This window comes from Ursus arctos, unplaced genomic scaffold, assembly GCF_023065955.2.
Source record: "Ursus arctos isolate Adak ecotype North America unplaced genomic scaffold, UrsArc2.0 scaffold_11, whole genome shotgun sequence".
NCBI lineage: Eukaryota > Metazoa > Chordata > Mammalia > Carnivora > Ursidae > Ursus > Ursus arctos.
Window position 1 is genome coordinate 34687908 of NW_026622775.1, and position 23228 is coordinate 34711135.

The 23228-nt window shown below is 41.3% G+C and overlaps 1 protein-coding gene and 1 long non-coding RNA gene across 5 annotated transcripts in view; both read left to right on the plus strand.

Annotated features, from left to right (window-relative positions):
* The window catches only part of SMAD1 (SMAD family member 1), a 75486-nt gene extending 65989 nt beyond the window's left edge, over positions 1-9497 (plus strand). For all 4 annotated transcript variants that reach the window (XM_026499423.4, XM_044384347.3, XM_026499424.4 and 1 more), the window contains exons 6-7: positions 4186-4442; positions 8131-9497. In XM_026499423.4, coding sequence (XP_026355208.1) covers positions 4186-4442; positions 8131-8274 — 401 coding nt within the window. In that variant the 3' untranslated portion in view covers positions 8275-9497. The remainder of the gene's footprint in view (positions 1-4185; positions 4443-8130) is intronic.
* A 9113-nt stretch (positions 9498-18610) lies between these two features.
* On the plus strand, positions 18611-22604 carry LOC130543311 (uncharacterized). The gene is made up of 3 exons (XR_008958561.1): positions 18611-19687; positions 20457-20838; positions 21735-22604. It is a non-coding gene; the product is annotated as an uncharacterized LOC130543311 (long non-coding RNA).
* The last annotated feature ends 624 nt before the right edge of the window (positions 22605-23228 follow it).

Consider the following 23228-nt stretch of genomic DNA (forward strand, 5'->3'; position numbering starts at 1 on the left):
AATTTTTTTCGAGAATCAGGATATTTGCATGGTCTCACAGTGTTTCCTCACAGACGGCCTATGAGTTATAAGGGAGAATAAAAATCCGTATTCTACAGTGGAGACATTGGACAGCATCTTGACTGGGAGATCAGAATTGTCACCACCAGTGAGAGACAGATGGATCTCCTACCCCACCAGACGTGGTGCCCCGGGAAGGAAGTAGCATCACTATGCAGAATTCCAGTCGAGAATCTCGTCAGCGGGGAAAGTTCGCACACACTCAAAATTCTATTAAAAAGGGTGAGGAGGAACTGTATTCTTCCAAAATATCAATGTCAGAAGACAAAGGTGTGAAAATGTTCCACATTGAAAGAGATTAAAGAGCTATGACAGCTGTGTAATAAGCTGACCCTGAACATGGTCTGTCCCAGAAAAGGGGAAAAAATACCACAGAGGACCTTACTGGGGTCAGCAAGCAGAGTTAGAACATGAGTGGTAGATTAGATAAGAGTATTATATCAATGTTACATGCACAGGCATTGCTAACTGCACTGTGGCTACATAAGAGAATATCCCTAGTCTTAGGAAATACACGCATACCTGTATATATATAAAGGTATCAAGCCATCTAAAATCCTGTGTCAGAATATACAGAGATACATGTATATATGTGTGGATGCGTATATATGAATGCATGTGAGGGTGTGTATGAAAGCATAGAGGGGAAGGAGGTGCAAATGACCAGACATATGGAATAAATTATCACAATAGATGAATCAGGATAGTGGTTTATATAAGTGTTCTTTATTCTGTTTTACTTGGCTGTTCCAAAAGTTTGAAATTATTTCCATAGTAAACCTTTTTTCAAAATGACCTATAAAATTTAGAACAGTAGACCAAATTAAGTGGTTATTTAATAAATGTTTAAAAGGCATTTGAGATAAAAGTTCAACATGTGATCCTTAAAAAAAAAAAAACAACTCCTATGACAGGAATTAATATGATTAAGGGGAAAAAAAACAAACCCTAAACTACACATTTGATGATAAAATGGTAGAACCTAGGTTCATAACATATAGATATATATGATCTGTAAACCCTGAAAATTGTGCATAAACACAATTTTGTGTACATTTGGGTTGGAGGGATATATTTTTCATTAAGTTCTAAAGTTGACCACTACCCCAAAGTACTAAAAAGCCATTGCACTCTGGAACATTTCTATTAAAAATTAGGAAGAGGGGCGCCAGGGTGACTCAGTTGGTTAAGCGTCTGATCTCAGAGGGTCTCGATCTGATCTTAGGGTCGTGAGTTCAAGCCTCATATTGGGCTCCATGCCAAGCGTGGAGCCTACTTAAAAAAAAAAAAAGGAAGAAAATAAGGATTCTGGGAATGCTGTTATTTAAAATTGTTTCAGATGCCTTGACTAGTGTATTCAAATGTGGAGTTACCGATAATGGAAATAAGCCAAAATTATCGTTATTGCAGATGCTGGGATTAACTAATTGATAATATTCTTGGGATAGATTCTTGAAGTGAAATTAGTAGGTCAAAAGCTCTTGACATATTATGCCAAACTACTCTCCAGAAAGCTTTTATTAATTTCTACTTGTACCATAAGTCTGTGTATGAGTGCCTTTCCATGTTAGTATTACTGACGTAAGTAATATTGACCATGGTAATATTTATGGTCATTGTGTTTATTCAAAAGTTTTGGTTGTTTATCTAGAAATTTTCAAAGAATTTATTTTTAGAAATTATATGCCAGTTTTCTTTAATCTGGCAATAATCAGTTAGAAAATATAGTGGAGGGGGGGCGCCTGGGTGGCTCAGTCGTTAAGCGTCTGCCTTCGGCTCAGGGCGTGATCCCGGCGTTGTGGGATCGAGCCCCACATCAGGCTCCTCTGCTGGAAGCCTGCTTCTTCCTCTCCCACTCCCCCTGCTTGTGTTTCTCTCTCGCTGGCTGTCTCTCTCTCTGCCAAATAAATAAATAAAATCTTTAAAAAAAAAAAAAAAGAAAAAAAAGAAAATATAGTGGAGGGGACTCACATTTCCAATAGCAACAGATAATGTAATTTTTTGGAAATAATCTGAATCAGCAATATATGAGAATTATGTAAAGAAAACCAAATTCTGAGAGAAAGAAAATTGAGATACATAAATAAGCAGTCGGTGTTCCTTAAAGAGAAGGCTTAATATTCTGAGGCTATTTTAAGGATGTCTGTTCTTCCTAATTTCAGTTTATGGTTTAAAACAATCCATTCCAGAATCACAATGTGTTATTTTTTTTTTTGAAAGTTGGAAAATGTGTTCTGATATTACCTGGCAGGATAAACAAGTGAAAATAGCTAAATTTTTTAATGGACAAGTAAAGAAAAAATTCTTGATGTTAGGTTAATTAAATATTATGAAACTACAACTAAATCAGGGTGTAGACAAAATGGTAGAATAAGTTAAACTCAGACTATATTGCATTTCAAAATAAATGTATGTTAAGTGAAGCATAACAAATCAGTAGTCTTCTAGTGGTCCTGTAGTAACAACTTTATTAGCTTTTAGGTGAGGCTGTTGGGAGAAACCCTGACCTCATTTCATATATGCAAATAGATTAATGAATTGAATTTTTTTGTGATGGCAAGCTATTAAGAAACTAGAAGAAAATACATTTGATCAGAGAGGTAGATATTTTCTAAGCAATAGAAAAGATCACTAGAGATTTGACTACTCAAAGCTTTCAAACTTCTGTAGATTAAAAAAAATACAAAGGACTAATGGGGAAACAAGTAGGAAATAAATTATATCTTACACGTAGCTCATAAAAAAAACAATAAAAATAGTAGAACCCCAGTGGAATAAATAGGTAAGAAATAGGAACAGTAAGTTCATAAGAGAAACACAGACGGCTAATAAACATATGAGAGCATATCCAGTCTCACATGCAAATTAAAACAATATTGTTTTTCAGCTATAATGTATTTTAATTTATTTGTTGTTGTCTTAAGCTCAGTCAGTCCTGGCGCAGGCGAAACGAGAAAGGCACTCATACACTGCCGGTAGGGTGTAAATTGATACAAGCATTCTGGAAAGTCGTTTGGCAGAGTGAATCAAGGGCCTTCGATCCAGTGATTTAACTTCCAGGAATCTCTCCTAAGGATATTATCAAAACTTATCCAGAGACATTTATCCTGGCGTTGTTATAACAGAAAATTAGTATCAACACTATGGTCCAGTAATGGGAGAATCGCTCAAGTGAATTGTCGTGTCCATATAATCATGTTTGCAGAGAAAGTTTAATAATACTCAAAACCTGCAGTCCAGCGCGTCCAACTATTAACAGTTATTGCCTCTGTGTCACTAAACGTGATATTTTCTGCTTCTTTATATTTTGTTTTGCTTCCTAAATGTTCAAAAATGAAAATTCCTTGTTTTTATAATCAAGAAAAAAAGTAAACACACACACACTCTAAAATTGTTTTCTCTACATCAGGAAGGAAAATGAGCTTCTGTTCCAGCAGCTCTTTAATTGTTACAGAAGTCTTAGCCATTGTGTGTACATATAAACACAACACATAATTTTTCGGATTGGATTGGAGACAATAGTTTTAGCATCGGCTGAGGCATGCCGGAGTTACCTGCAAGGTAGATGGTTTAAATCCGCATGGGACGGGACTCCTCTTTGCTGCATGGCCTATAATAAAGTAATCTCCCTTAATAGTGTAGGGCTTTGTCAGAAAGCTCCCCCCCGCACACACACACTTTCCTTTTTTTAAAGGCTGGGTAGGATCAATTTCCTACACTCCTGGCATTCTACGATGTCACAGGAAGAAGTTCGGAGCAGATGGTAGTTCGGGGAGATCAGATTGCACACAGTATGAGATTATTTTTATAATTATTTTCCCCTGGACCATACCTCTTATAGCTCTCAGCACTACTTCCTCCACCTCTGGTTTTCTAGTTCTTTTACTTATCCTGACCTCCTTTCTTTGTTATATTATTTCCTAGAAACCTCTTAGACATACATGTTAACAAAAGAACGTCGTATGAACTAATACGGTTAACTAAGATTTTATCATGTGTGCAAGATTTGGAGAGTATCTAATCAGCCAGTTTAAATCCATGCAAATTTGTATATTGAAGATACACAGATGCTGTTCAGCTATGAAAAATGGTACTGAAGTCATTGCGTGCGTTGTCGTCCTACAGGAGTGCATCTCTACTATGTTGGTGGGGAAGTGTATGCCGAATGCCTCAGCGACAGCAGCATCTTCGTGCAAAGTCGGAACTGCAACTACCATCATGGATTTCACCCCACTACTGTTTGCAAGATCCCTAGTGGGTGTAGTCTGAAAATTTTTAATAACCAAGAATTCGCTCAGTTATTGGCACAGTCTGTGAACCACGGCTTCGAGACCGTCTATGAGCTCACTAAAATGTGCACTATCCGCATGAGCTTTGTAAAGGTGAGTGAGCTCCGATTCCTCTGGTTGGGGTTTGGCACCCTTCCTGCGCTTCCTCTCAATGTATAAATCTCTATCTTCTTGATACGTGTGCATAGAAGCCAACTTATTACCTAGGCATTTTTAACCTTTAGTTAGGATGTCAGTTAGTAGGAGATAATAATTAGAATTAAAGGCGTGTTTGTATTAAATGTCAACAGTGTAGGAGGCTTGAATAACTTTTTCCTGTTCGAATAAGCACTATTTTAACTACTGTAGTACCAGAAGAAAATGTTTTGTTATATATTTAACATATATAATTTAAATGCATGGTTTTCTTAAGAGATCAATTCAGCACACACCCCCCCTTCCTTTTCATTCTGTGTTTTTAGTACCTTTTTGATGGTAACACTTGTTGCTTTTGTTTCAACAATAAACAAATGATCTTTTTGTAAATAAACATTCATCACACGGGGGTTTATTTTTGATTGGTCAGGGTTTTTTTTTTAATGGTTTCAGCAAAACCTCATCGTTGTCTTATAATTCAAAGATTAAGAAGACCCTAGCCCACAGATCAGTAGATGCCTTAGTTCTAAGATTATTGGTACGGTTGAGGATGGAGAAAGCTAAAGACATTGCTCGTGGTAATTGATCTCTTTTCTGACTTCTCTCCTGTCTCTTGAAATAAAAAGTTTTAAGATGTCATTGAAATGTAAAAAAATTAAATACCTGATTAGATTTCATGAGTTGTAACTTATTCTAGTGACTGACTCGTCTCTGAATTCTCAAAGATAAATTTTCATCCTCTGTTACCTTGAGAAACAGAACTAATTATATATTTGGGTGAGGCAATCCCCTTTTATGTCCTCTCTTCAGAAGCTCACCTAACTTGTTGTGGAACCTGTTTTGTAATGTGTGTGTTACAGAGGGTAATTTTGGAACCTGACTTCGTTAATCATCGTTTAGATCAAAGATACCTTTTCCTGAGTATCATTTTTTTCTTATTTCTTTGAATCATATTAGCAGATTTTGACTGTGTTCTCTTAATGTTTTCTCAAAACATTATTCACCAGTTCTTTGTGGCTGAGTCTGGTGCCTTTTTAGTATTAAAGGAGGTTTTTTTAACCTTTTAAAGAGGTTGACCAATATGCTATGAACCTATGAGACTATAAAGATCTTTCTCATCCACAGCTGACATTCACTGTTTAATTTTTGACTTTGCATTTTGGCTAAAATGAGTTTTAAAATGAGGACAGTAACTTGCCAGCAGTGCTTTTTGTTTGTTGTTTTTCTGGGATGGAGGAAAGAATACCTGTTAAGAGTCAAGAGACCCAGGTTCTAGGGTTTTTTTTTTTTTTTTTATGGATTAAAGATTTTTTTTTCTTTTTAATAATGATTTTTTATTATATTATGTTTGTCACCATACAATACATCCCCAGTTTTCGATGTAAGGCTCGATGATTCATTAGTTGTGTATAACACCCAGTGCACCATGCAATATGTGCCCTCCTTACTACCCATCACCGGTCTATCCCATTCCCCCACCCCCCTCCCCTCTGTAGCCCTCAGTTTGTTTCTCATAGTCCATAGTCTCTCATGTTTCATTCCCCCTTCTGATTACCCCCCCTTTCTTTATCCCTTTCTTCCCCTGCTGATCATTCTAGTTCTTATGTTCCATAGATGAGAGAAATCATATGATAGTTGTCTTTCTCTGCTTGACTTATTTCACATAGCATTGTCTCCTCCAGTGCCGTCCATGTTGTAGCAAATGTTGAGAACTCGTTCTTTCTGATTGCTGAGTAATATTCCATTGTATATATGGACCACAACTTCTTGATCCCAGGTTCTAGTTTTAACTGCTGTTTTTACTGTGCGATTAAGGCATAGGGATCCTTTGCTGTCCTTACGATCGTCATCTTTAAAATGGGTGGATGGAGCTGGGAACTGTGGTAATCGTTACCGACATCCCTGGAGAGTCTACTATTGGTGAAGGACCACTCGAGAAGAATTTATGATTCTACTGCTCCATCTGGCTTTCTCCTCAAGCTCATTTCATATCGATTACCCAATTTTAATGGTTTTACTTTTATACATTTTTAATTATTTACTTTTACACAAGTAAAAACAAACTTTACGCTAATCAAAAGTGTTTATGATACAAGGATATGCATTAAAAATGTATTAGAGTTCATTCATTCCGCAAATATTTTCAGCACTATTCCAGAGAATTAATGCAAAGATGAAAAAGCACCTAATGTCTCTAGGTTCACAATGCTAATGGCCTAGTATATGTTTGATTATAAAATAATGTGATATGTACTGGAATGGAGGGTAATATAAGATATAATGAACATAGCTGGGAAGCTGGATTTAGAGTTAAGGGTAAACAAATTTTGTTTTAAAACTCCTGCTGACATGATAAAGGGCAGCTGCTTATCATACGTTTGCAACAAAAAAAAATGTGTAGTGTTTGTAGAGTATTGTTCTTTATTATCATAAGGATTGCGTATCTTGCCCTGTCACACTTAGCATCTTAGAGGAATGATATAGAACATTTTACTAACAATAATAGCCAATCTTGTGCTATTTTTGAAGACGATCATTTTGGACTTCGAAGCACACATTTTATAAATTATTTGCACAGTAAACGCCCCATATATCTGGAAAATCCAAGTCATTTCAGCTGAACAAATATCTTTAGGGTTTCCGCTTTGTGCCAATCACTCTTCTGGGTGTTTGAGATCAAAGATAAGTAAGATCTGGTCCCTGCCTTCAAAGAACCTACTATCTAAAGAAGAAAACATGCACACAAACCTTTAAATTAAAGTTAGCAGTGTACTGATGGACAAATGCATGGATGGGTATACTTATGCAGTTCGTGTATCACAACTTTTTCCTGAAAGTTCTGAAATTGATATGTAGTTCTTGAAATTCCTGGAGTAGGTAGGTGTCAGATATAAATAGAACCTAGCCTTCTCCGACGTTCCTCACGAAGCAAGAGTTTATCATCACATCTTTATATTCCATTGCCCACCACACCAGTGAGTTTTTTGATCTTTGCAATTGCACGATTACCTTTCTCTTTAGCAACGTTAGTGTCCCAGTTCAGTACTACTGAAGATGTCCGGCAGACTACCTTCTTGTACGAATGTGTAACGGAATCTCTTGATTCAAAGCAATGATTAGGTGTCAGTAATCGCTTTTTGGATATGTATGTGCTTCTGCCAGTTTGCTTCGAGATTGAAAGATCAAGAGCTCTTGTGTTGATAGGAGGACCATCAGTGACTGAGTGGGCAAGAAGCAGAATGTCAGTTTGTCTAACATAACATTTTCCTTCTTTTCTTGGTGATAAAATGAGAATTTAATACCTGTTACAATACTATCAGTAATATAGTGGGCAATGAAAATGAAAATTAAAAAGTGCCTTCGTTAAAACAGCCTTATAATGTATTTTGAAACTTCATTCCCCAAGACCAGAACTTCTGAAGCAGGAATGTGCAGAGGGACTTTAGGGAGCCTTGAACGCACCCACCCCCGAAACTGCCTGCCAGATTGTGTGTGTGTGTGTGTGTGTGTGTGTGTGTGTGTGTGTGTACGCACGCGCACAAGCATCCATGTCTTTAATCAGCATGTCTGGTTATGAGAACTCTTCTTACTTAAAAGTTTAACCTCAGAGTTCAGCAAGTTAAATGACCTGCCGTGTGTCTTCTAGGGTTGGGGAGCAGAATACCACCGCCAGGATGTTACTAGCACCCCCTGCTGGATTGAGATCCACCTGCATGGCCCCCTCCAGTGGCTGGATAAAGTTCTTACTCAGATGGGTTCACCTCACAATCCTATTTCATCTGTGTCTTAAACGGCCTTAGGCTTCTGCCTCTTGAAAACTATTGAGCCTTGCATGTACTTGAAGGATGGATGAGTCAGACATGATCGAGAACTGACAAAGGAGCCTTGATAATACTTGACCTCTGTGACCAACTGTTGGATTCAGAAATAAAAAAACCTTGGTAACATACTGTTGATATCAAGAACCTGTTTAGTTTACATTGTGACGTTCTATGGCAAAATCAACTAAAATGCATACTTTTAGCAGGACTTCATGTATAGTTAAAGGAGAGATGGCCAAGCCAGGGACAAATTATCTATTGGAGAAATGGTCCTAAGAGATTTTTGTGTTTGGCACTTTAAGGTCATCGTTTGGCAAAAGTTAAGCATTAATAGTCTCTCTGAAGTGTGTTTTTATCAGGTTTAGAACCCATGTTGAGTCTTCTTTTCATGGGTTTCCATAATATTTTAAAACTATTTGTTTAGTAACGGTTTTTGTTTGTTTTTTAAGTAAAGTTTAATCCTGATGATATACATAGTAATCTTTCTAAAATTGTATGCTGACCATACTGCTGTCAGAATAATGTTAGGCATATGCTCTTTGCTAAATATATATGTACAGAATATTTGGAAGTTAAGAATTGATTAGACTAGTGGATTTAGGAGTATTTGAGGGGGTTGGGGGAGAGGGAAATGACAACTGCAAATGTAGAATATACTGTAAAGAGTCAATTTGTTGCTTTCAAGAAACAAACTGATGTCTGAATTTTGCTGTGTTTCAATTTTTTAGAGATTTTATCCTACTTCTTTTTTTTTTTTTCCTCCGTATCTTCTATCCCTTCCTCTCCAAAAAGCAGTTATGCAGCTGGTTAATCCATGTAACTGTGAGAGCAAATGAGTAGTTCCTGCCACTCTGAAACCGACTGCCTGTATGTTTCAGTACCAGCTGTACGGAGTGCTTGATGTAGTAAGCAGTCTCTGTGGAGTTTACCGAAATAGGCTTTAATTTTCAAGTGAATTGTTTGCCAAACCTAGTAACTGTTAAATATTTGGAGGATTTAAAGAACATCCCTGTTTAAATCCATTTCAAACTTTTTAAATTTTTTTGTACTATGTTTGGTTTTATTTTTCTTCTGCTAATCTTTTATATTCACTTACGCTCTCGTACATTGAGTACTTTTATTCCAAAACTAGTGGGTTTTCTCTACTGGAAATTTTAAATAAACCTGTCATTATTGCTTACTTTGATTAAAACTTTGTTGTTTCCTTCCTGAATTCACACACTAGATTTTAGAAATAATAAGATTCACTACTCTTTTGAGAGATTTTTCTCAAATATTCCTTGCCAAATGTAACAAACTAAATTACTAACACAGAGACAGGGAAACTGAATCGTGAAGAGAGCAGAGTCCCCTTAAGTCACAAAAGAAAGGACACATGGAGCTTTGGAAATTAAGAAACAACCAGCAGAATTTGGCATTTTAGACCTAAGTGTATGAACTTGATGTGAGGATTTGCCGCACCAGCAGTTATTGACGGACAGCACTCAGCCAGCCAAAGGGCCCAATACCTAAACCTCACCCAAGAACACAGGTGTAATATGGGAAAGGAGTGAGAACTAAAACCGCCACAAGACGGCCCCCTTGCCCATCTGCTTCCTGCCAGACCTGAGGAGACTTAAGAGTCTTCCCGGCCAAAATAATGCCACCCTTTCTCCTTTTCCCCAAAGGGTGACCACGCAGAAACTTCTACTGTATCTTGCCGTCTCCAAAAACACCATGGTGCAAGTGGAGAAAGCCCTAGAGAGAATACCTATATTATAACACATGTTTATGCATGTCTGCTGGGTCACTTAACTTTCCTGAACCTCTGATTCCTTACCTGTAAAAAGGAGATGATGTTGTTGTCTCATCACAAAGTCGAGGTGAAGCTCTGTTGGAAGAGAAAAGTGTGAAAATACCTTGAAAACCGTAGTTGCCAGGCAAGTACAGGCATCACTATTTTCTTAAACCCTCCCCTGTACTCTGTTTTCTCATTTCCCCGCTAGGTCATTCCTCACACGGGTGACCTGGATTGATGATGGTGATTTGTGTGATATCATAAGAGAAGATTAATAAAGCTATTGAGCTTCAACAAGGAAGTATCACTGAAAATTATCTGGCAATAAAGAGCACGGATCCGGATTTCTCACCCTATTCCTAGCGGACAGCTATTTTCCGCTTTCCCCAAGTTGCCACAGCTGCCTGCTGGTACATTATGCAAATCGTTAACTGGGGGTAGCACACTGGAGACCGCGTGGAAGGCTGACCAGATCAAACTCCAAAATAATCCAGGAGATTGAAACCTACTGGAATTGGAGGCCCCAGGAATCTGCAGCATGGTATATAAACCAGCCCTTCACACTTGAGTGCAATTATTTGTATTTTTGGTAAAATCTTGGTGAGGGTCATTGTCGTGAGCCATAGGAGGCTAATGAGTCACCTGGGAGTTTCTAATTAAAGGAATGAAAACATCAGAGCAACTATTTGTTTGGATTACTCCAAACTAGTTCAAACAAGAAGAAAGCAATGTGAACTGTTTTATACTAGACATATTTCTGCCACTAAGAAACCATTAACGGGGGTGATTAGAAGTGGAGGCCCTGGCCCTACCACCTCCCTCCATCTTTTAATGGTTTTTGAACTCCAGCAAGTTTCCTAACTTTGCTGCACCTGCTTCATCATCTGTAAAATCGAGGTCACAAAGCCTGTCTCATGGAGTTACCATGGAAATTAGACAAATACATGCAAAGCACTTAGAACTTCTCTAAAGAGATTAATATGACCAATTAACTGTCTGGAAGCTAATCAGAGGGGAGTGCAACAAACATTGGATGAAGACTCCTTACCTTTAAAATAATAAGCACAGTGGGAAATCCTGACTGACCTCAAGGAGTTTATAATCTAGTGAGAGAAACCCAAAGGGAGCACGCTAGCAATCTGTGAGTCCCTTCCACACCGGGCACCTTGCAGGGCGTTTCCACACATTGTCTGTATCCTCCTCCTAAGAACGTAAGAGATGATACTCTCCTCAACATCATTTTTCTTACAAATGAGGAAACTAACTCAGAAGTAAGTGACTTGTCTAAAGTCACTTAGCTAGTTAGCATTCAGGTCTGACTTAAAAATGTAGAGTTTGGGTCGCCTGGGTGGCTCAGTCATTAAGCGTCTGCCTTCGGCTCAGGGCGTGATCCTGGCGTTCTCGATCGAGCTCCTCCGCTGGGAGCCTGCTTCTTCCTCTCCCACTCCCCCTGCTTGTGTTCCCTCTCTCGCTGGCTGTCTCTCTGTCAAATAAATAAAATCTTAAAAAAAAAATGTAGAGTTAATTCCTTAAAAAAAAAGTCATGTTCATACTGTATTGCTGAAACCACATATTCTTTTTTTTTTATGTTTTTTTATTATATTATGTTAGTCACCATACAGTACATCCCTGGTGAAACCACATATTCTTGCAGGCTGACAAAAGCTCAAACTCCATGAAGCCAAAGAGGGGATTATCCATAAAGATTCTGGTAGAGTTATATCCCTTTCTCTTGTTAGTTTGCAGATCTATAAACTTACTATAAAATAAGCAGAATGAAAAGCACAGAGGAGCACAAAGGAAAGAAGATACAGTTCAGACTTGGGTGAGTAGAGATCAATAAAGGCTTTACGGAGGAAGTGGTATTTAGGGTTGAGCTTTGAAGGATGGGAAGCATTTTGATAATTGGAGAAGCTTCTGGGCGAGAGAACAATCTAAGTAAAAGTGTGTGTGACAGATACCTGTGGCTTGGGACACTCCAGCATCTGCCCACCAGTTTCCCAAGACATGACTCCAGCCCACAGGGTTTCTGTGGGATTTATCAGACAGTCCCTCTGGCCACTGTTCGATGGTCTAGGTAGGGACCTCTTTCTTTCGGAATTCTGGGACTGGAAGCTACAGTTCTGGCTGAAGCTACAGTAAACCTTGGGATTGGCCCTATAACGGCTGTAGCTATATGGGCTAGAGATGAAAAAGTAAGGGCATCCAGGTTGCAGGGTAAAGGACTTACCAAGCATTCCCACATTCCTGCTTTTGGCTTGCCTGGGACACCAGAATCTTTATGGATAATCCCCTCTTTGGCTCCATGGAGTTTGAGTTTTTGTCAGCCTGCAAGAGTATGTGGTTTAAGCAATACAGTATGAACATACTTGACTTTTGTAAAAATCATTTCTGCGGCACCTGGCTGGCTCAGTCGGTGAAGCATCTGCCTTCAGCTCAGGTCATGATCCCAGGGTCCAGGGCTCCCTCTGCCTGCTGCTCCCACTGCTTGGGCCTGCTCTCTCTCTCAAATAAATGAAATCTTTAAAAAAAAAAAAAAAAAAAAAAAAAAAGCATTTCTGTAGATAATTTTCTTTTAACCAAAACAATAGTTGTTCACTAAAGATTTTAAAAGTCTAAGACAAAAAGAAACTCAAAGTCACCTGCACTAACCGTTAGTAATTAAATTAGTTTATCCTTGAACCAGGTGGTTGTGACAAGCTGGCATAGAGATACTCAGCATGCTATAGGAAATTCAGGGCTAAAGGTTAGTCCTATTAGCGCAGAGATGATGATTGGCCCCGTTTGTTAAGCAGTTACTGGCACGAACCCTGTGCCAGCCATTGTGCTGACTGATAAAAGTGAATAAATCCTCAGCCCCGCCTGAGGAGCCTGCACTCTGAAGAGAAAGCGAGACGAGCGAACAGACAATAACACTGTGCTGTGTCAGCAAAGGACACAGAAGGGAACATAAACTGGACCAGAAGAGTCAGGGAGGACTTCTCAGAGGGGATGGTGCAAAATGCCTTGCAAAGTACTGTCCCAGATTTAGATCTCATAACTCTGAGGTTTCACCCAACACAGAAGATGAGCTGCTGGCCTCAATGTTCAGAGATTTTTTCGTTACAAATACATGTCTTCTTTTTCTGGGAGAATTAGGATTGTAGGCAGTTTACTGAGAAGCCAATTTTTTTTTTAAGTCTGTTGACTATGTCATTTTATGATTCTTATAATTCTTAAGTGGTTTTTAAGGCAGTGGTCCCCAAGGATGGTGCTGTAGGCAATTGTCAGGCCTGCAGTTTCCGAGCACTGGAACTGAAAACCTCTCCACAGCAGATTTGGAAGCTCAGTGCTAGCAACTAAGAAACCATCGTACATTCTCGTCGAGATGCAATATGCTATTTCAAAGGCAGGGCCCTGTTACATTTAAAAGCTTGGAAACGACTTCTTTAAGGAAGACTTTGTGAAAAGCTGATAATTTGTAAACCAACCCCCCATCCAAAAACAAGTAAATCAAAGTAACACAGCCTTCTTTGTCCCTAAACACAGAGTAAGTGTGAAAAAGGTTAAAAGAAAAGAAGGAGCGCCTGGGTGGCTCTGTCGATGAGGTGGGCGTCTGACTCTTGATTTCAGCTCAGGTCATGATCTCCGGGTCCCGAGGTGGAGTCCAGAGTCGGGCTCTGTGCTCAGTGGGGTCTGCTGGAGAGTCTTCCTCTGCCTCTGCCCCTCCCACCGACTCTCTCTTAAGAGAAAAAAAAGAAAAAAAAATTAAATTGAGCTGCTGTATTCTTTAGGACTAGATACCTTGTGAGAACATGAGAGAAATGTTTCTTTCTTCCCTTGGTCTTGGGTCAGATGGAGACTAGAGAATAGCTTCACATCCAGCATGTTTCCATCCCGTGGACTTACAGTGATGTTGCAGGTGGGATAAACAGTCTGGGCACATGAGTCATTATAGACTTATTTTTTAATGCTGACTCCGTCACTTTCCAGCTGTGTCATCTCAGGCAAGTGAATTAATGTACGAGCTTCTGTCTCATTATCCGTAAGTGGAAAATGAATAGTCACGCTCTCATAGGTCATGTGATGGTGTGATGTGCACTAAATACTTGGCGCAGAGCCAGGCACACAGTGAGCACTTAATAGTGGCTTGAGCGCAGTGGTGATGATGACCTAGAGGGCTTCGTAAATACAAGTCTAACGAACTCTTGAGTGTTCTCAGTATCTTTCAGATATGGTAGATGATTTGAAACCCAGCAAGAATTTTTTAAATCCCCACAACAATAATAAGCATTAGAGTAAAGGGAAAAAAAGTGTATAGCCCAGTGTATAGCACAGCTGATGGTCATAAAACATAAATCTTGTCCACTTTCCCCTGCTGCTTCTGACAAGAATCCCACCTATGGATTCTTGAATGAAGAATCTTGATGTGATATTAGTGCCAGTTTTATTCTATTTACTGAATAACTGTGTTTTCAGAGTACTTATAAATACTGATTTACATGACTCCCGACACCACCCCTAATTTACAGACTAGCTGCTCGTTAGGCCACCTCTTACCCTTGTGTTTGCCAATATTAAAATAATTTATTTTTTCCCCATTCCGTCCTGGCAGTATTTGCCAAACCTGATCACAGAACCGTACCCGCCCCCACCCGTCCTAGAGTGTCCCTAACCCCAAAGGAGTCAAGTTACTCTTCGGTTCTTACCCAGAGTCGGCTCCGTCTGCTCAAAGACAACCCTGCTGGAAATTCACATCCAGTGGCTGCCTCTCCCACAACCTTAGCCATTCGTTTTCTGTGTTGTTCCAACATTCCAAATTCTTGTTTATCCCTTTGTAGGCAAGGATTTATTTTGGTAGTGAAATCGTGTCTCTTCTGGTCAGGACAGGGAAGGCTTCTAGTCTACTTCTGGAAGTGCGTGATTCCTAACTCGGTGAACAGGCAGCCACTCTGCCCTGGGTGTCTGCCTAAATCCACAGCAGAGTCTACCAGTTACCAGTCCTCAGTCCTAACCCGCTTGCATCTAAAAAAATCCATTAACTCATGTCCCTACCAATTTTTCTACTCCACCCCCTCACTCGCCTACATATATTTAGAAATTGGAATTAGCATAGGGCCTTTTGAGAGGAAGAAGACAAGATAAACCAATTTAACCTTTATAGGATACGTAATTCTACTTAAGCGTAAGGCATTAACTGTAACACCACTAAGAAATGTCTCTAAAGCTAATCCCCCTGTGACAGTAAAATCCTTAAAATTTGAATCATTGAGACACCAATCCCAATGGGTTGTGACACTGATCTACCTGTAAAACGGGCGGAGGGTCCCTATATACGTTCCAGACTGGAGCTTCTGTCTTCTGGGAGACTGGGAGCGGGAGGAAGTCAGGGAGAGAGAAAAGGTCCGAGTCAGAGGTCTGCATCCACACCCTGCCCCCTGGTGACGTCTGGTGATCTCTGCGAAGTTCTCCAATTCTTTGGGCCTAAATTTCTCTCCGTGAAATGGGAGGCATACCCATCAGGAATGTCGTGAAGAGGAGCGACGGTAATGTAAAGTCGGCTTGTCCTGTTACCTGAGTTTGTGCCCAGAAAACAAGACATGTCTTTGTTATGTTTGGTTAGGCTTCCAGGATGATTTATTTTTTTAACCTACATATGTCTATCTGAAAGTTCACTGTAACTGCCTTCAAATTCAGAAACATTAAGTTGTATGGTATGGGGGGCACCTGGGTGGCTCAGTCTGTTAAGCATCTGCCTTCAGCTCAGGTCATGATTTCAGAGTCGTGAGATCAAGACCCACATCAGGCTCCCTGCGCGGTCAGTGGGGAGTCTGCTTCTCTCTCTCTCTCTCTCTCCAAAATAAATAAATAAATCTTAAAAAAATAAAGTCGTATGGTAAGAAAGCTGTGAAAAAGAAAGATTTTTTAAATTTAGAAAATAGAATCTATCAAATTCCCTTAGAAAATATAAAAGTAATTTTTAAGCTGAAAAATCTCAGTGCCTATGCTGTAGGGGACCAATAAATATTGATTAATAGACTTCATCTATAGTTTTTCATGAGAACACAAGCACAAGTTCTCCCTTATGTAGACTGCCCTTGATCCAAACATTAATTACTACTTTTGTATTGAAAGATTGTTAGGATAATCATACTCTATGCATTGGGAAATAATTTGAAATTCATGAAGAAGTACATCTTCATGCTTTGATAAATGAGTATAATTAGTTCCAAAATTTTTGTTCATAAGCTAAAACTGGTGTCATTAATCATTAAATATTCCCATTAAAATTAATGTAAAAACTACAGTGTTTCTCTTAATGGAATAATTAATAGAGTAGAGGCCTCATTTAATGGTGTTGGTGGGCCCCAAAGCTCTGTCCTGGCTGTCCTTCTCTCCTTCATACACCCATTCTCCCAAGGTGATCTCCTCTACTCTCCAATCCCTTGGCTTGGGTTGCCTTCTGTATACCATTGACTCACAGATGTGTCTCCAGCCAGGGCATCCCCTGGGAGCTCAGACATCTAACTGCCTGCTTGACATCTCCACATGGTGTCATCTCAAATTTAACATGGCCAAAACTGAACTCATGATCCCATGCCACTCCCCCGTGCTCTTCCCCTTCTTGGTAAAGACCGCCATTATTCATCCAGTTGCTAAAGCCAAAAATCTTTTCTCATCCCACATCTGTTCCATCAGTAGATCCCTTGCCTTTACCCTCGAAACACATCTTTAATCTGTCCATTTCTTTCCACCTCTGCTCCTTCTGTCCTAGCCTAAGGCGCTATCATCTCTTGCCTCTACTACAACTATCACTTTCCAGCTGGTCTCCTTAGCATCAGTCCTCTCTTGCTACAATTGATTCACCACATGGCATCCAGGGAAATACTTTAAAAATGCAAATCATTTTATGTTACTTCCTAGCACAAAACCTTTCATTGAGTTCCCATAGGTGCGTAGAATTAAATCCAAACTCCCTCCTAGCTCTCATTGCTAGGGAGTGATTAGAGTTTGATGGGAGCATTGGGATTGTCTTAGTGTTTGAGGGGGGTGCTGCAACTGGCATTTAGTGCGCAGGGTGAGGGATGCTAGATACCCTACATTGCAGGATGGGCCTTCCTTCTGCCTGTTGATCAGTATCTGAGCCTGGATCCAAACTCGATACTATATGTTAAATGCAAAGTAGAAAAGATGCTGTGTTCTGTTCTAAATTTTCTCCAGAACTGTTCCCCATTTCAGAAAATCACCTCACTGCTGAAGAAGCCACTGGCTGTGTTTGAGTCACTATTGCAACATCCCTTCACATGCACATTGGTTCTGCCCACCTGGGCCCTTATGCGCTTGCGTATGTCTTCTAGCAGAGCCGTGCCCAAGCATTTACATGTTGAAATACAGAGTACTTTACTATAAATCGCTTTTTAAAAAATTACTCCTTTAACAAGAAGTAATGGCTGATTGATGATACCAGTCTGGGCTGAGGAGCAAAAATTTTGGACTAATTATATTCATCTGTTGAGAAATGAGATGGGGGAACTTCTATATGAAGCATAAATTATTTCCCAATGCATAGACTATGGTTGTCATAACAATCTTCTAACAAAATAAACAATAATCAACACGGGCCATGTAGGAGACGTCTTACTCTTCTCACGGGAAAAACTGCAGATGAGGTCCATCAATTTATTGGCCACCTACAAATTAGGGGCAGGAATTTATGGTTTGATACCTTTTTTATGTTTCCTAGGGGAGTTAGATAGCTTTTGTCTTCTTAATATGTGGTTAAATTTTAAAACAGTGAAGGTGAAATTAACATATGTGGGAATTTTATTTCGAGCAGTAGGAGGAGCACTACAATTCTTTTTAAAGAGACAGTGGGTCTCTGGTTTGAGATTCAGTGTCCTGTATGCTCTGGTTCTGAAGTACTTTTCCTACCTGGCTTCATCCCAGCCCAATCCAAATTCTCAAACATACCACGTTCATTCCCCCCCTGAGCACCTCAGCACCAGCCACTGACTCCCCCTTCCTCCAGGGCTCCTTTCCCTGCTGTTTGCACGATGGCTCCTCCTTGAGTATTACTTCCTTCGGTCCTTGCTGACTTCTCTGGCAGTAGAGGCCCAAGGCACTCTCCATCACATCACCAGTGGTCACCACCTGCTCATGGATCTTCTCTGTCTTATAAAACAGAACACAGAACATTGCCTGAGAATATAGTAGGGGCCCAGTTAATGTGTGTGGAATTAAAGAATGAATAATGTGAGGCAAGGTAAAGCATCTTGGTGGTAACATACAAATAGCCTTCATAGTTCTATAACATACAAAACTGTAAATGCTTGCATTATGGAATAAAATGTTAAGACATTTGAACCAATATGGTGGCATCAATGGCACCCATACTCACCATTTCGGAGACTACAAATTAGAGCTAACTGAACGTGCATTCACAATAGATTTGCAAGCTCTTTTTTCCCAATTAGGTGTGGCATTTCTTCGTTAAAATATATTTGTGGTCACATATGCAGGGTATAAAAGCTCATATAAATGATTTCTTATTCAACCTGGGGTTAAAAACAAAATCAAAATGGATGAATATGAGGTCAAATGTCTCCCAGCAAACCTTGATTACCAATTAAGCAAAGAAAACTATTTATCAAAAACTGGCATATAAGCATAGGGCTTAGGCGAATAAAACTTTTATCAAGAGAGCATACAAAGAGTTATCACTCTACTCTGATGAAAAACCTTCAGTTAGTCCTTATCACTACAGATGACATGTAAAATAATGAGATCGATGACATGCCACCATCTTGCAGAGTATAGTCTGGCTGCTTCCGCCTCTTAGTATGTCCCCATATAAGCCCTGAGCTCCAGTCACTCTGGAAAATTTGTTCTCCTCACCCAAGATGACTATTCGCCTTTACACAGCCTCTGAGAGGTCCTTCTGCTGCCCAGAAAATTCTAATTCATTATCAAGAAGTATTCTGGGGCCTCCCTGCAGCTGTCTCGTGCAGAGTCGGACCCCCTCCATTACGCTACCATAACGCCCTGTACGTACTCCCACCGGAAGCGCTGACCGCTCCTAGTGTTGCTTTCTCCTCCTAGTCCTCCTCTGCACCAGCGGCTGTTTGAACGCAGGACTGTATCTCACTTATCTTAGGCTCTGGGGTGTTACCCGAGGTTCAGAATACAATAGGCACTCAGTGAATGCTTGTCTGAATGAGAAAAATGAATTTACTAGAGGTTTATGATCTTTTACTGGAGTAAACTGACATCCCAGAAACTGCTATTCTAAAAATGATTTTTATCCTTTCACCCCTGAACACGATTTGCTTTTTTCCATAGGGAAGTCTCACCCTGAGTCTGAATGTGAGATCCGAGCTTCCTTTCCTTGGGCTTATGTTCTTCTTCTTCAGAATAGTGTTCAGTAAAAACACAGGAGATGCGTGAAGGCAGGTGAATATTTACGAAGGTTCAATTCAACGAGATTTCATCAAGGGCATTTGTAACCGGAAGGCTGTGCTGGGGGGGTTCCAGGAGTGGAGGACGTGGCCCAGCCTGGCGCACAACTGAGCTGAGGCGGCCAGCAGACAGTCGCAGAAGGAGAGAGCTCGAAGAACCAGGGAGAGCAGGTAGCCTAAAGGCCTGGGATATCCACGTGCGTGGGGTGGGGGGAAGGGAGAGGCGGAGGGGGCGGGGCAGTGATGAGACCTAAAACTGCAGGTAAAATGTTTTGTGCACGTATTGAGGTATATTTTCCCCGCAGGAGGATGGGCCCATAGCTTCCATTAAATTCTCAAAACCATCTGTGACCAATAAAAGGTTAAGATCTCGCCCAATATCGACTTCCCTCCCTCCTTGAAGGAAGCTTCGTCCGGGCCGTCGGGGGAGTTGTCCATGGGCGCGAGGCACCTCAGCGTCCTAGCTCTGTCTGGAACCCAGTCTCCAGGGGTCCTTCCACTGCTTGCCCGTGTTGCCTTCCCATCAGGGAAGCCTGATGCTTCTGGCAGTTGTCTTAGGAAGGCTTCTTAAACCGATGGCAGTATTCCATTTGTATCACAGGGTACCACTTTAAAGCTGGGGCTAAGGCATCTGCTTACGGCGCTTGATCTCTTCCAGCACATTACGTAACTGTAGTATGGCTAAGTGCTATTTGATACTTTCCTTGCCCCCCCCACACACACACACTGGAGATACTTTTAAATTTCGTTTAAATGTGTACTGCAGGTCAGAATGCAAATTCTGTAATAAAATTACTGAGCTGGGTTGGAGCTCTTAAAACTGCAGTTTCATAGGCTCTTAGTTTCTAGAATTGTGATGACTTGCTTTATTCATACGTGGGCCAAGTGACTTAACTTTTTTTAAGGGAACATGCGTTTTGTTCCTTCGTTTTCTCTATAGGGAATGACAACTAGAAGTTCCCTTGAAAATTCGTGTTCCGGCTCCATGTTCATGCTTTTAGAAAGAGAAGCATCCTTTGGTGTGGAATGGTAAAAATGAGGTTCTTTTTTTCTCGTGGAACGCTCCCCTCAAGGAAGTACAGCCTTGGTGCGGTGGCCTGGGGCGTGGCCAGAACGGTCTGTCGCGGTGTAGCCGTTTTCTCAGCTGCGAAGTAACACCAAAGAAGAGGAGGTTCTCCCAAGTGGGACAACCGCCTGCGCCGATTCCACCCGCAGCGTGGAACTATCGCTGACAAAGTCTCACTCCGGAGGTGCCCTCGTCGGGGAGAGGGAGAGAGAGGGAGAAAAAGCTCCCAACCCCCACCGCAGAACAGCTCAATGAGGTATGTCGCTATCATGAGATGATCAGCTGGGGGGTGAGGGGTTTTGTGTGGGGACCTGTCCTCGCTCTCTCGGAGTTCCTAGAAAAGACTAGATGGTATGGAGGAAGAAAGGCCAGGAGGGAAAATGATAAGAACATTCTGTGAATGTGGAGAAGCCAAGGGTTAGAATTATGTGCCTAGGAGGGACAACTGCATGCACATTGCAGGTGCAGCATAGAACGGAGGGGTGGCCGGGAAGAGGAGGGAAAGACCAGCTCGGGGCTGAGCAGCACACGGCAGGAGAGAAAGAAGAGCTCAGAGCGGACAGCACAAAGAGGAGAAGACTGAGGGGCCACGCCGGCTTTTCCTGGTCTGCCCTCCCCCCATGCCCCCCAGACCTCTCCTCCTGCCCACCCTGCTCCCGCACCTGCAAAGATAAGGGAGTGCCCACTTGCCGCCCTGCTCGCCTCCAAGCCGATCTTGGAGGCTTTTTTCCTCCAGCTTCTAATCATTCATTCATGTATGCAAGCATTTATTCAGCAAATGTTTATTGAGAGTGGCTTCTGGGAAGAGTCAAGGTTTCATCTAGCCTTGGAGTACAGCTGCCAGGAAATTGCGATGAGGAAGTCAAACCTGGCACCGTTCCAACGAAAGCCTTCCTCACCTGCCTCATGCAGTGACACTCTAGTAGAACTGGGGTCACTGGCAGAGCGGTCTCCTCTCTCCGGGTTCCTTCCCATGGTGGCCAAGTGGCCGTTTGATCAGAGCTGACCGTGTATGTGAGTGACCAAAAGGCAGATGGCCTGAGATGCGGGGCAGTTGGAGAAATGCCCTGGGATATTGACTAGGGGTCAGATGTTATTACCACGTGATACTTGATTGTCCTCTGGCGTTCTTCCCCAACCCCCAACCCCCAGGCCAGCCGTGTGCCTGAAGCGGAGTGTTGACCCCCCCCCCCACGAATCCCGGGGGGCTTCACTGGGGATGGAGATGGAAGAAGACGGGATTGGATGGTAATGCTGGATTTCCACTGTCAATATGGTGATCACTACAGTGTTCTCGAAGTTTCTTCTTTGACTTCTCTCACACAGGCTTTTGTTTTGTTTGAGATTTTTGTTGACAAACACAAAATGTAAACACATTTTTCATTCAGGTAGCACGCCTGTGATTCATTAGCGAGCAGTACAGAGGGACTTATCCTTGCAAAGTGACCACGCCAGACTCTGCGCTCCCCTTTCTTAATTTTGTTGCCCTGAGGCCACCATTGTCATCTGTTACTGTTTTTCTTTTGCTTGCCATCTTCACAGTTCTAAATAATAAGCTTCTCCTTCCATTTCTTGATTTACCGACTCTAGACCTCATTTATTGATCCCGCTGTGACAGACGATTTCGCCAGCCTCTCTGGCTCCCACATCCCCTTCCTGCCTCCGCCCAGTACAGCACTTTCATGATTCTTGTTTCCTTCACTTTGCCCTCAGCTTCTCCTCCCAACCTTGTAACCTGAACCTCTATTTGCACAATGCCAGGGTTGATGGCATTTACACCGTGTTCCTTAAACAGAGTCAAGTCACCTGTGGTTTGCCCACAGGTTGATTCTAAATGTTCCAAGCCAATAAACAGCATTGACATTATCATAACTTATGTAAATAGTATCCATCTAGAGCCAAGCGGCTCTATGGCTCTAATACCATCCCTCAGAGGGAAATGCTTCTGGAGTCAACTTCAAATGGGTTCTCCTTTTGTGTGTTCTACCATGTAATCAAAATAACTTTTGAGTGCAGTTTGCTTTTTATTTGAACCATAACTTTCTTTTTTTTAAAGATTTTATTTATTTGAGACAGAGAGACAAAGAGAGCGCACGCAGGCACGGGTGGGGGTGGGGGGAGGGACAGAGGGAGTAAGAGAAACAGACTTCCGCAGGGCAGGGAGCCCTATGCGGCACTCGATTCCAGAACCCTGAGATCATAACCTGAGCCGAAGGCAGATGCTTAACCGACTGAGCCACCTAGTTGCCCCTGGACCATAATTTTCTAATGATGGGATTTTTTTGTGTGTTTCTTAGAGTTACTGATTTTTTCTTTTCTTTTCTTTCACCTGCCTGTCATGAGGTTTTTGGTACTACGATGTGGCTAGGCTAGAGTCCTGTTATTCAAACTCCAACCTAGGTGCTGCCATGAAGGGGTTTTGAAGATGTAATTAAAGCCCACAATCAGTTGATTCTAAGTAGGGGAGATTAAAGTGGTGGGCTGAAGTTTCCCTCAGAGAAGAAGACATGCCTCCTGTGGACACCAGCTTTCAACCTGTACGCGTGGTTTCAACCTGCTGTCATCTTCCCTTCCTGTTAACCTGGCCTGTGGATTTCGGACTTGTAGGGCCAGCCCCCACAATCATGCGAGCCAATCCCTAGTAAC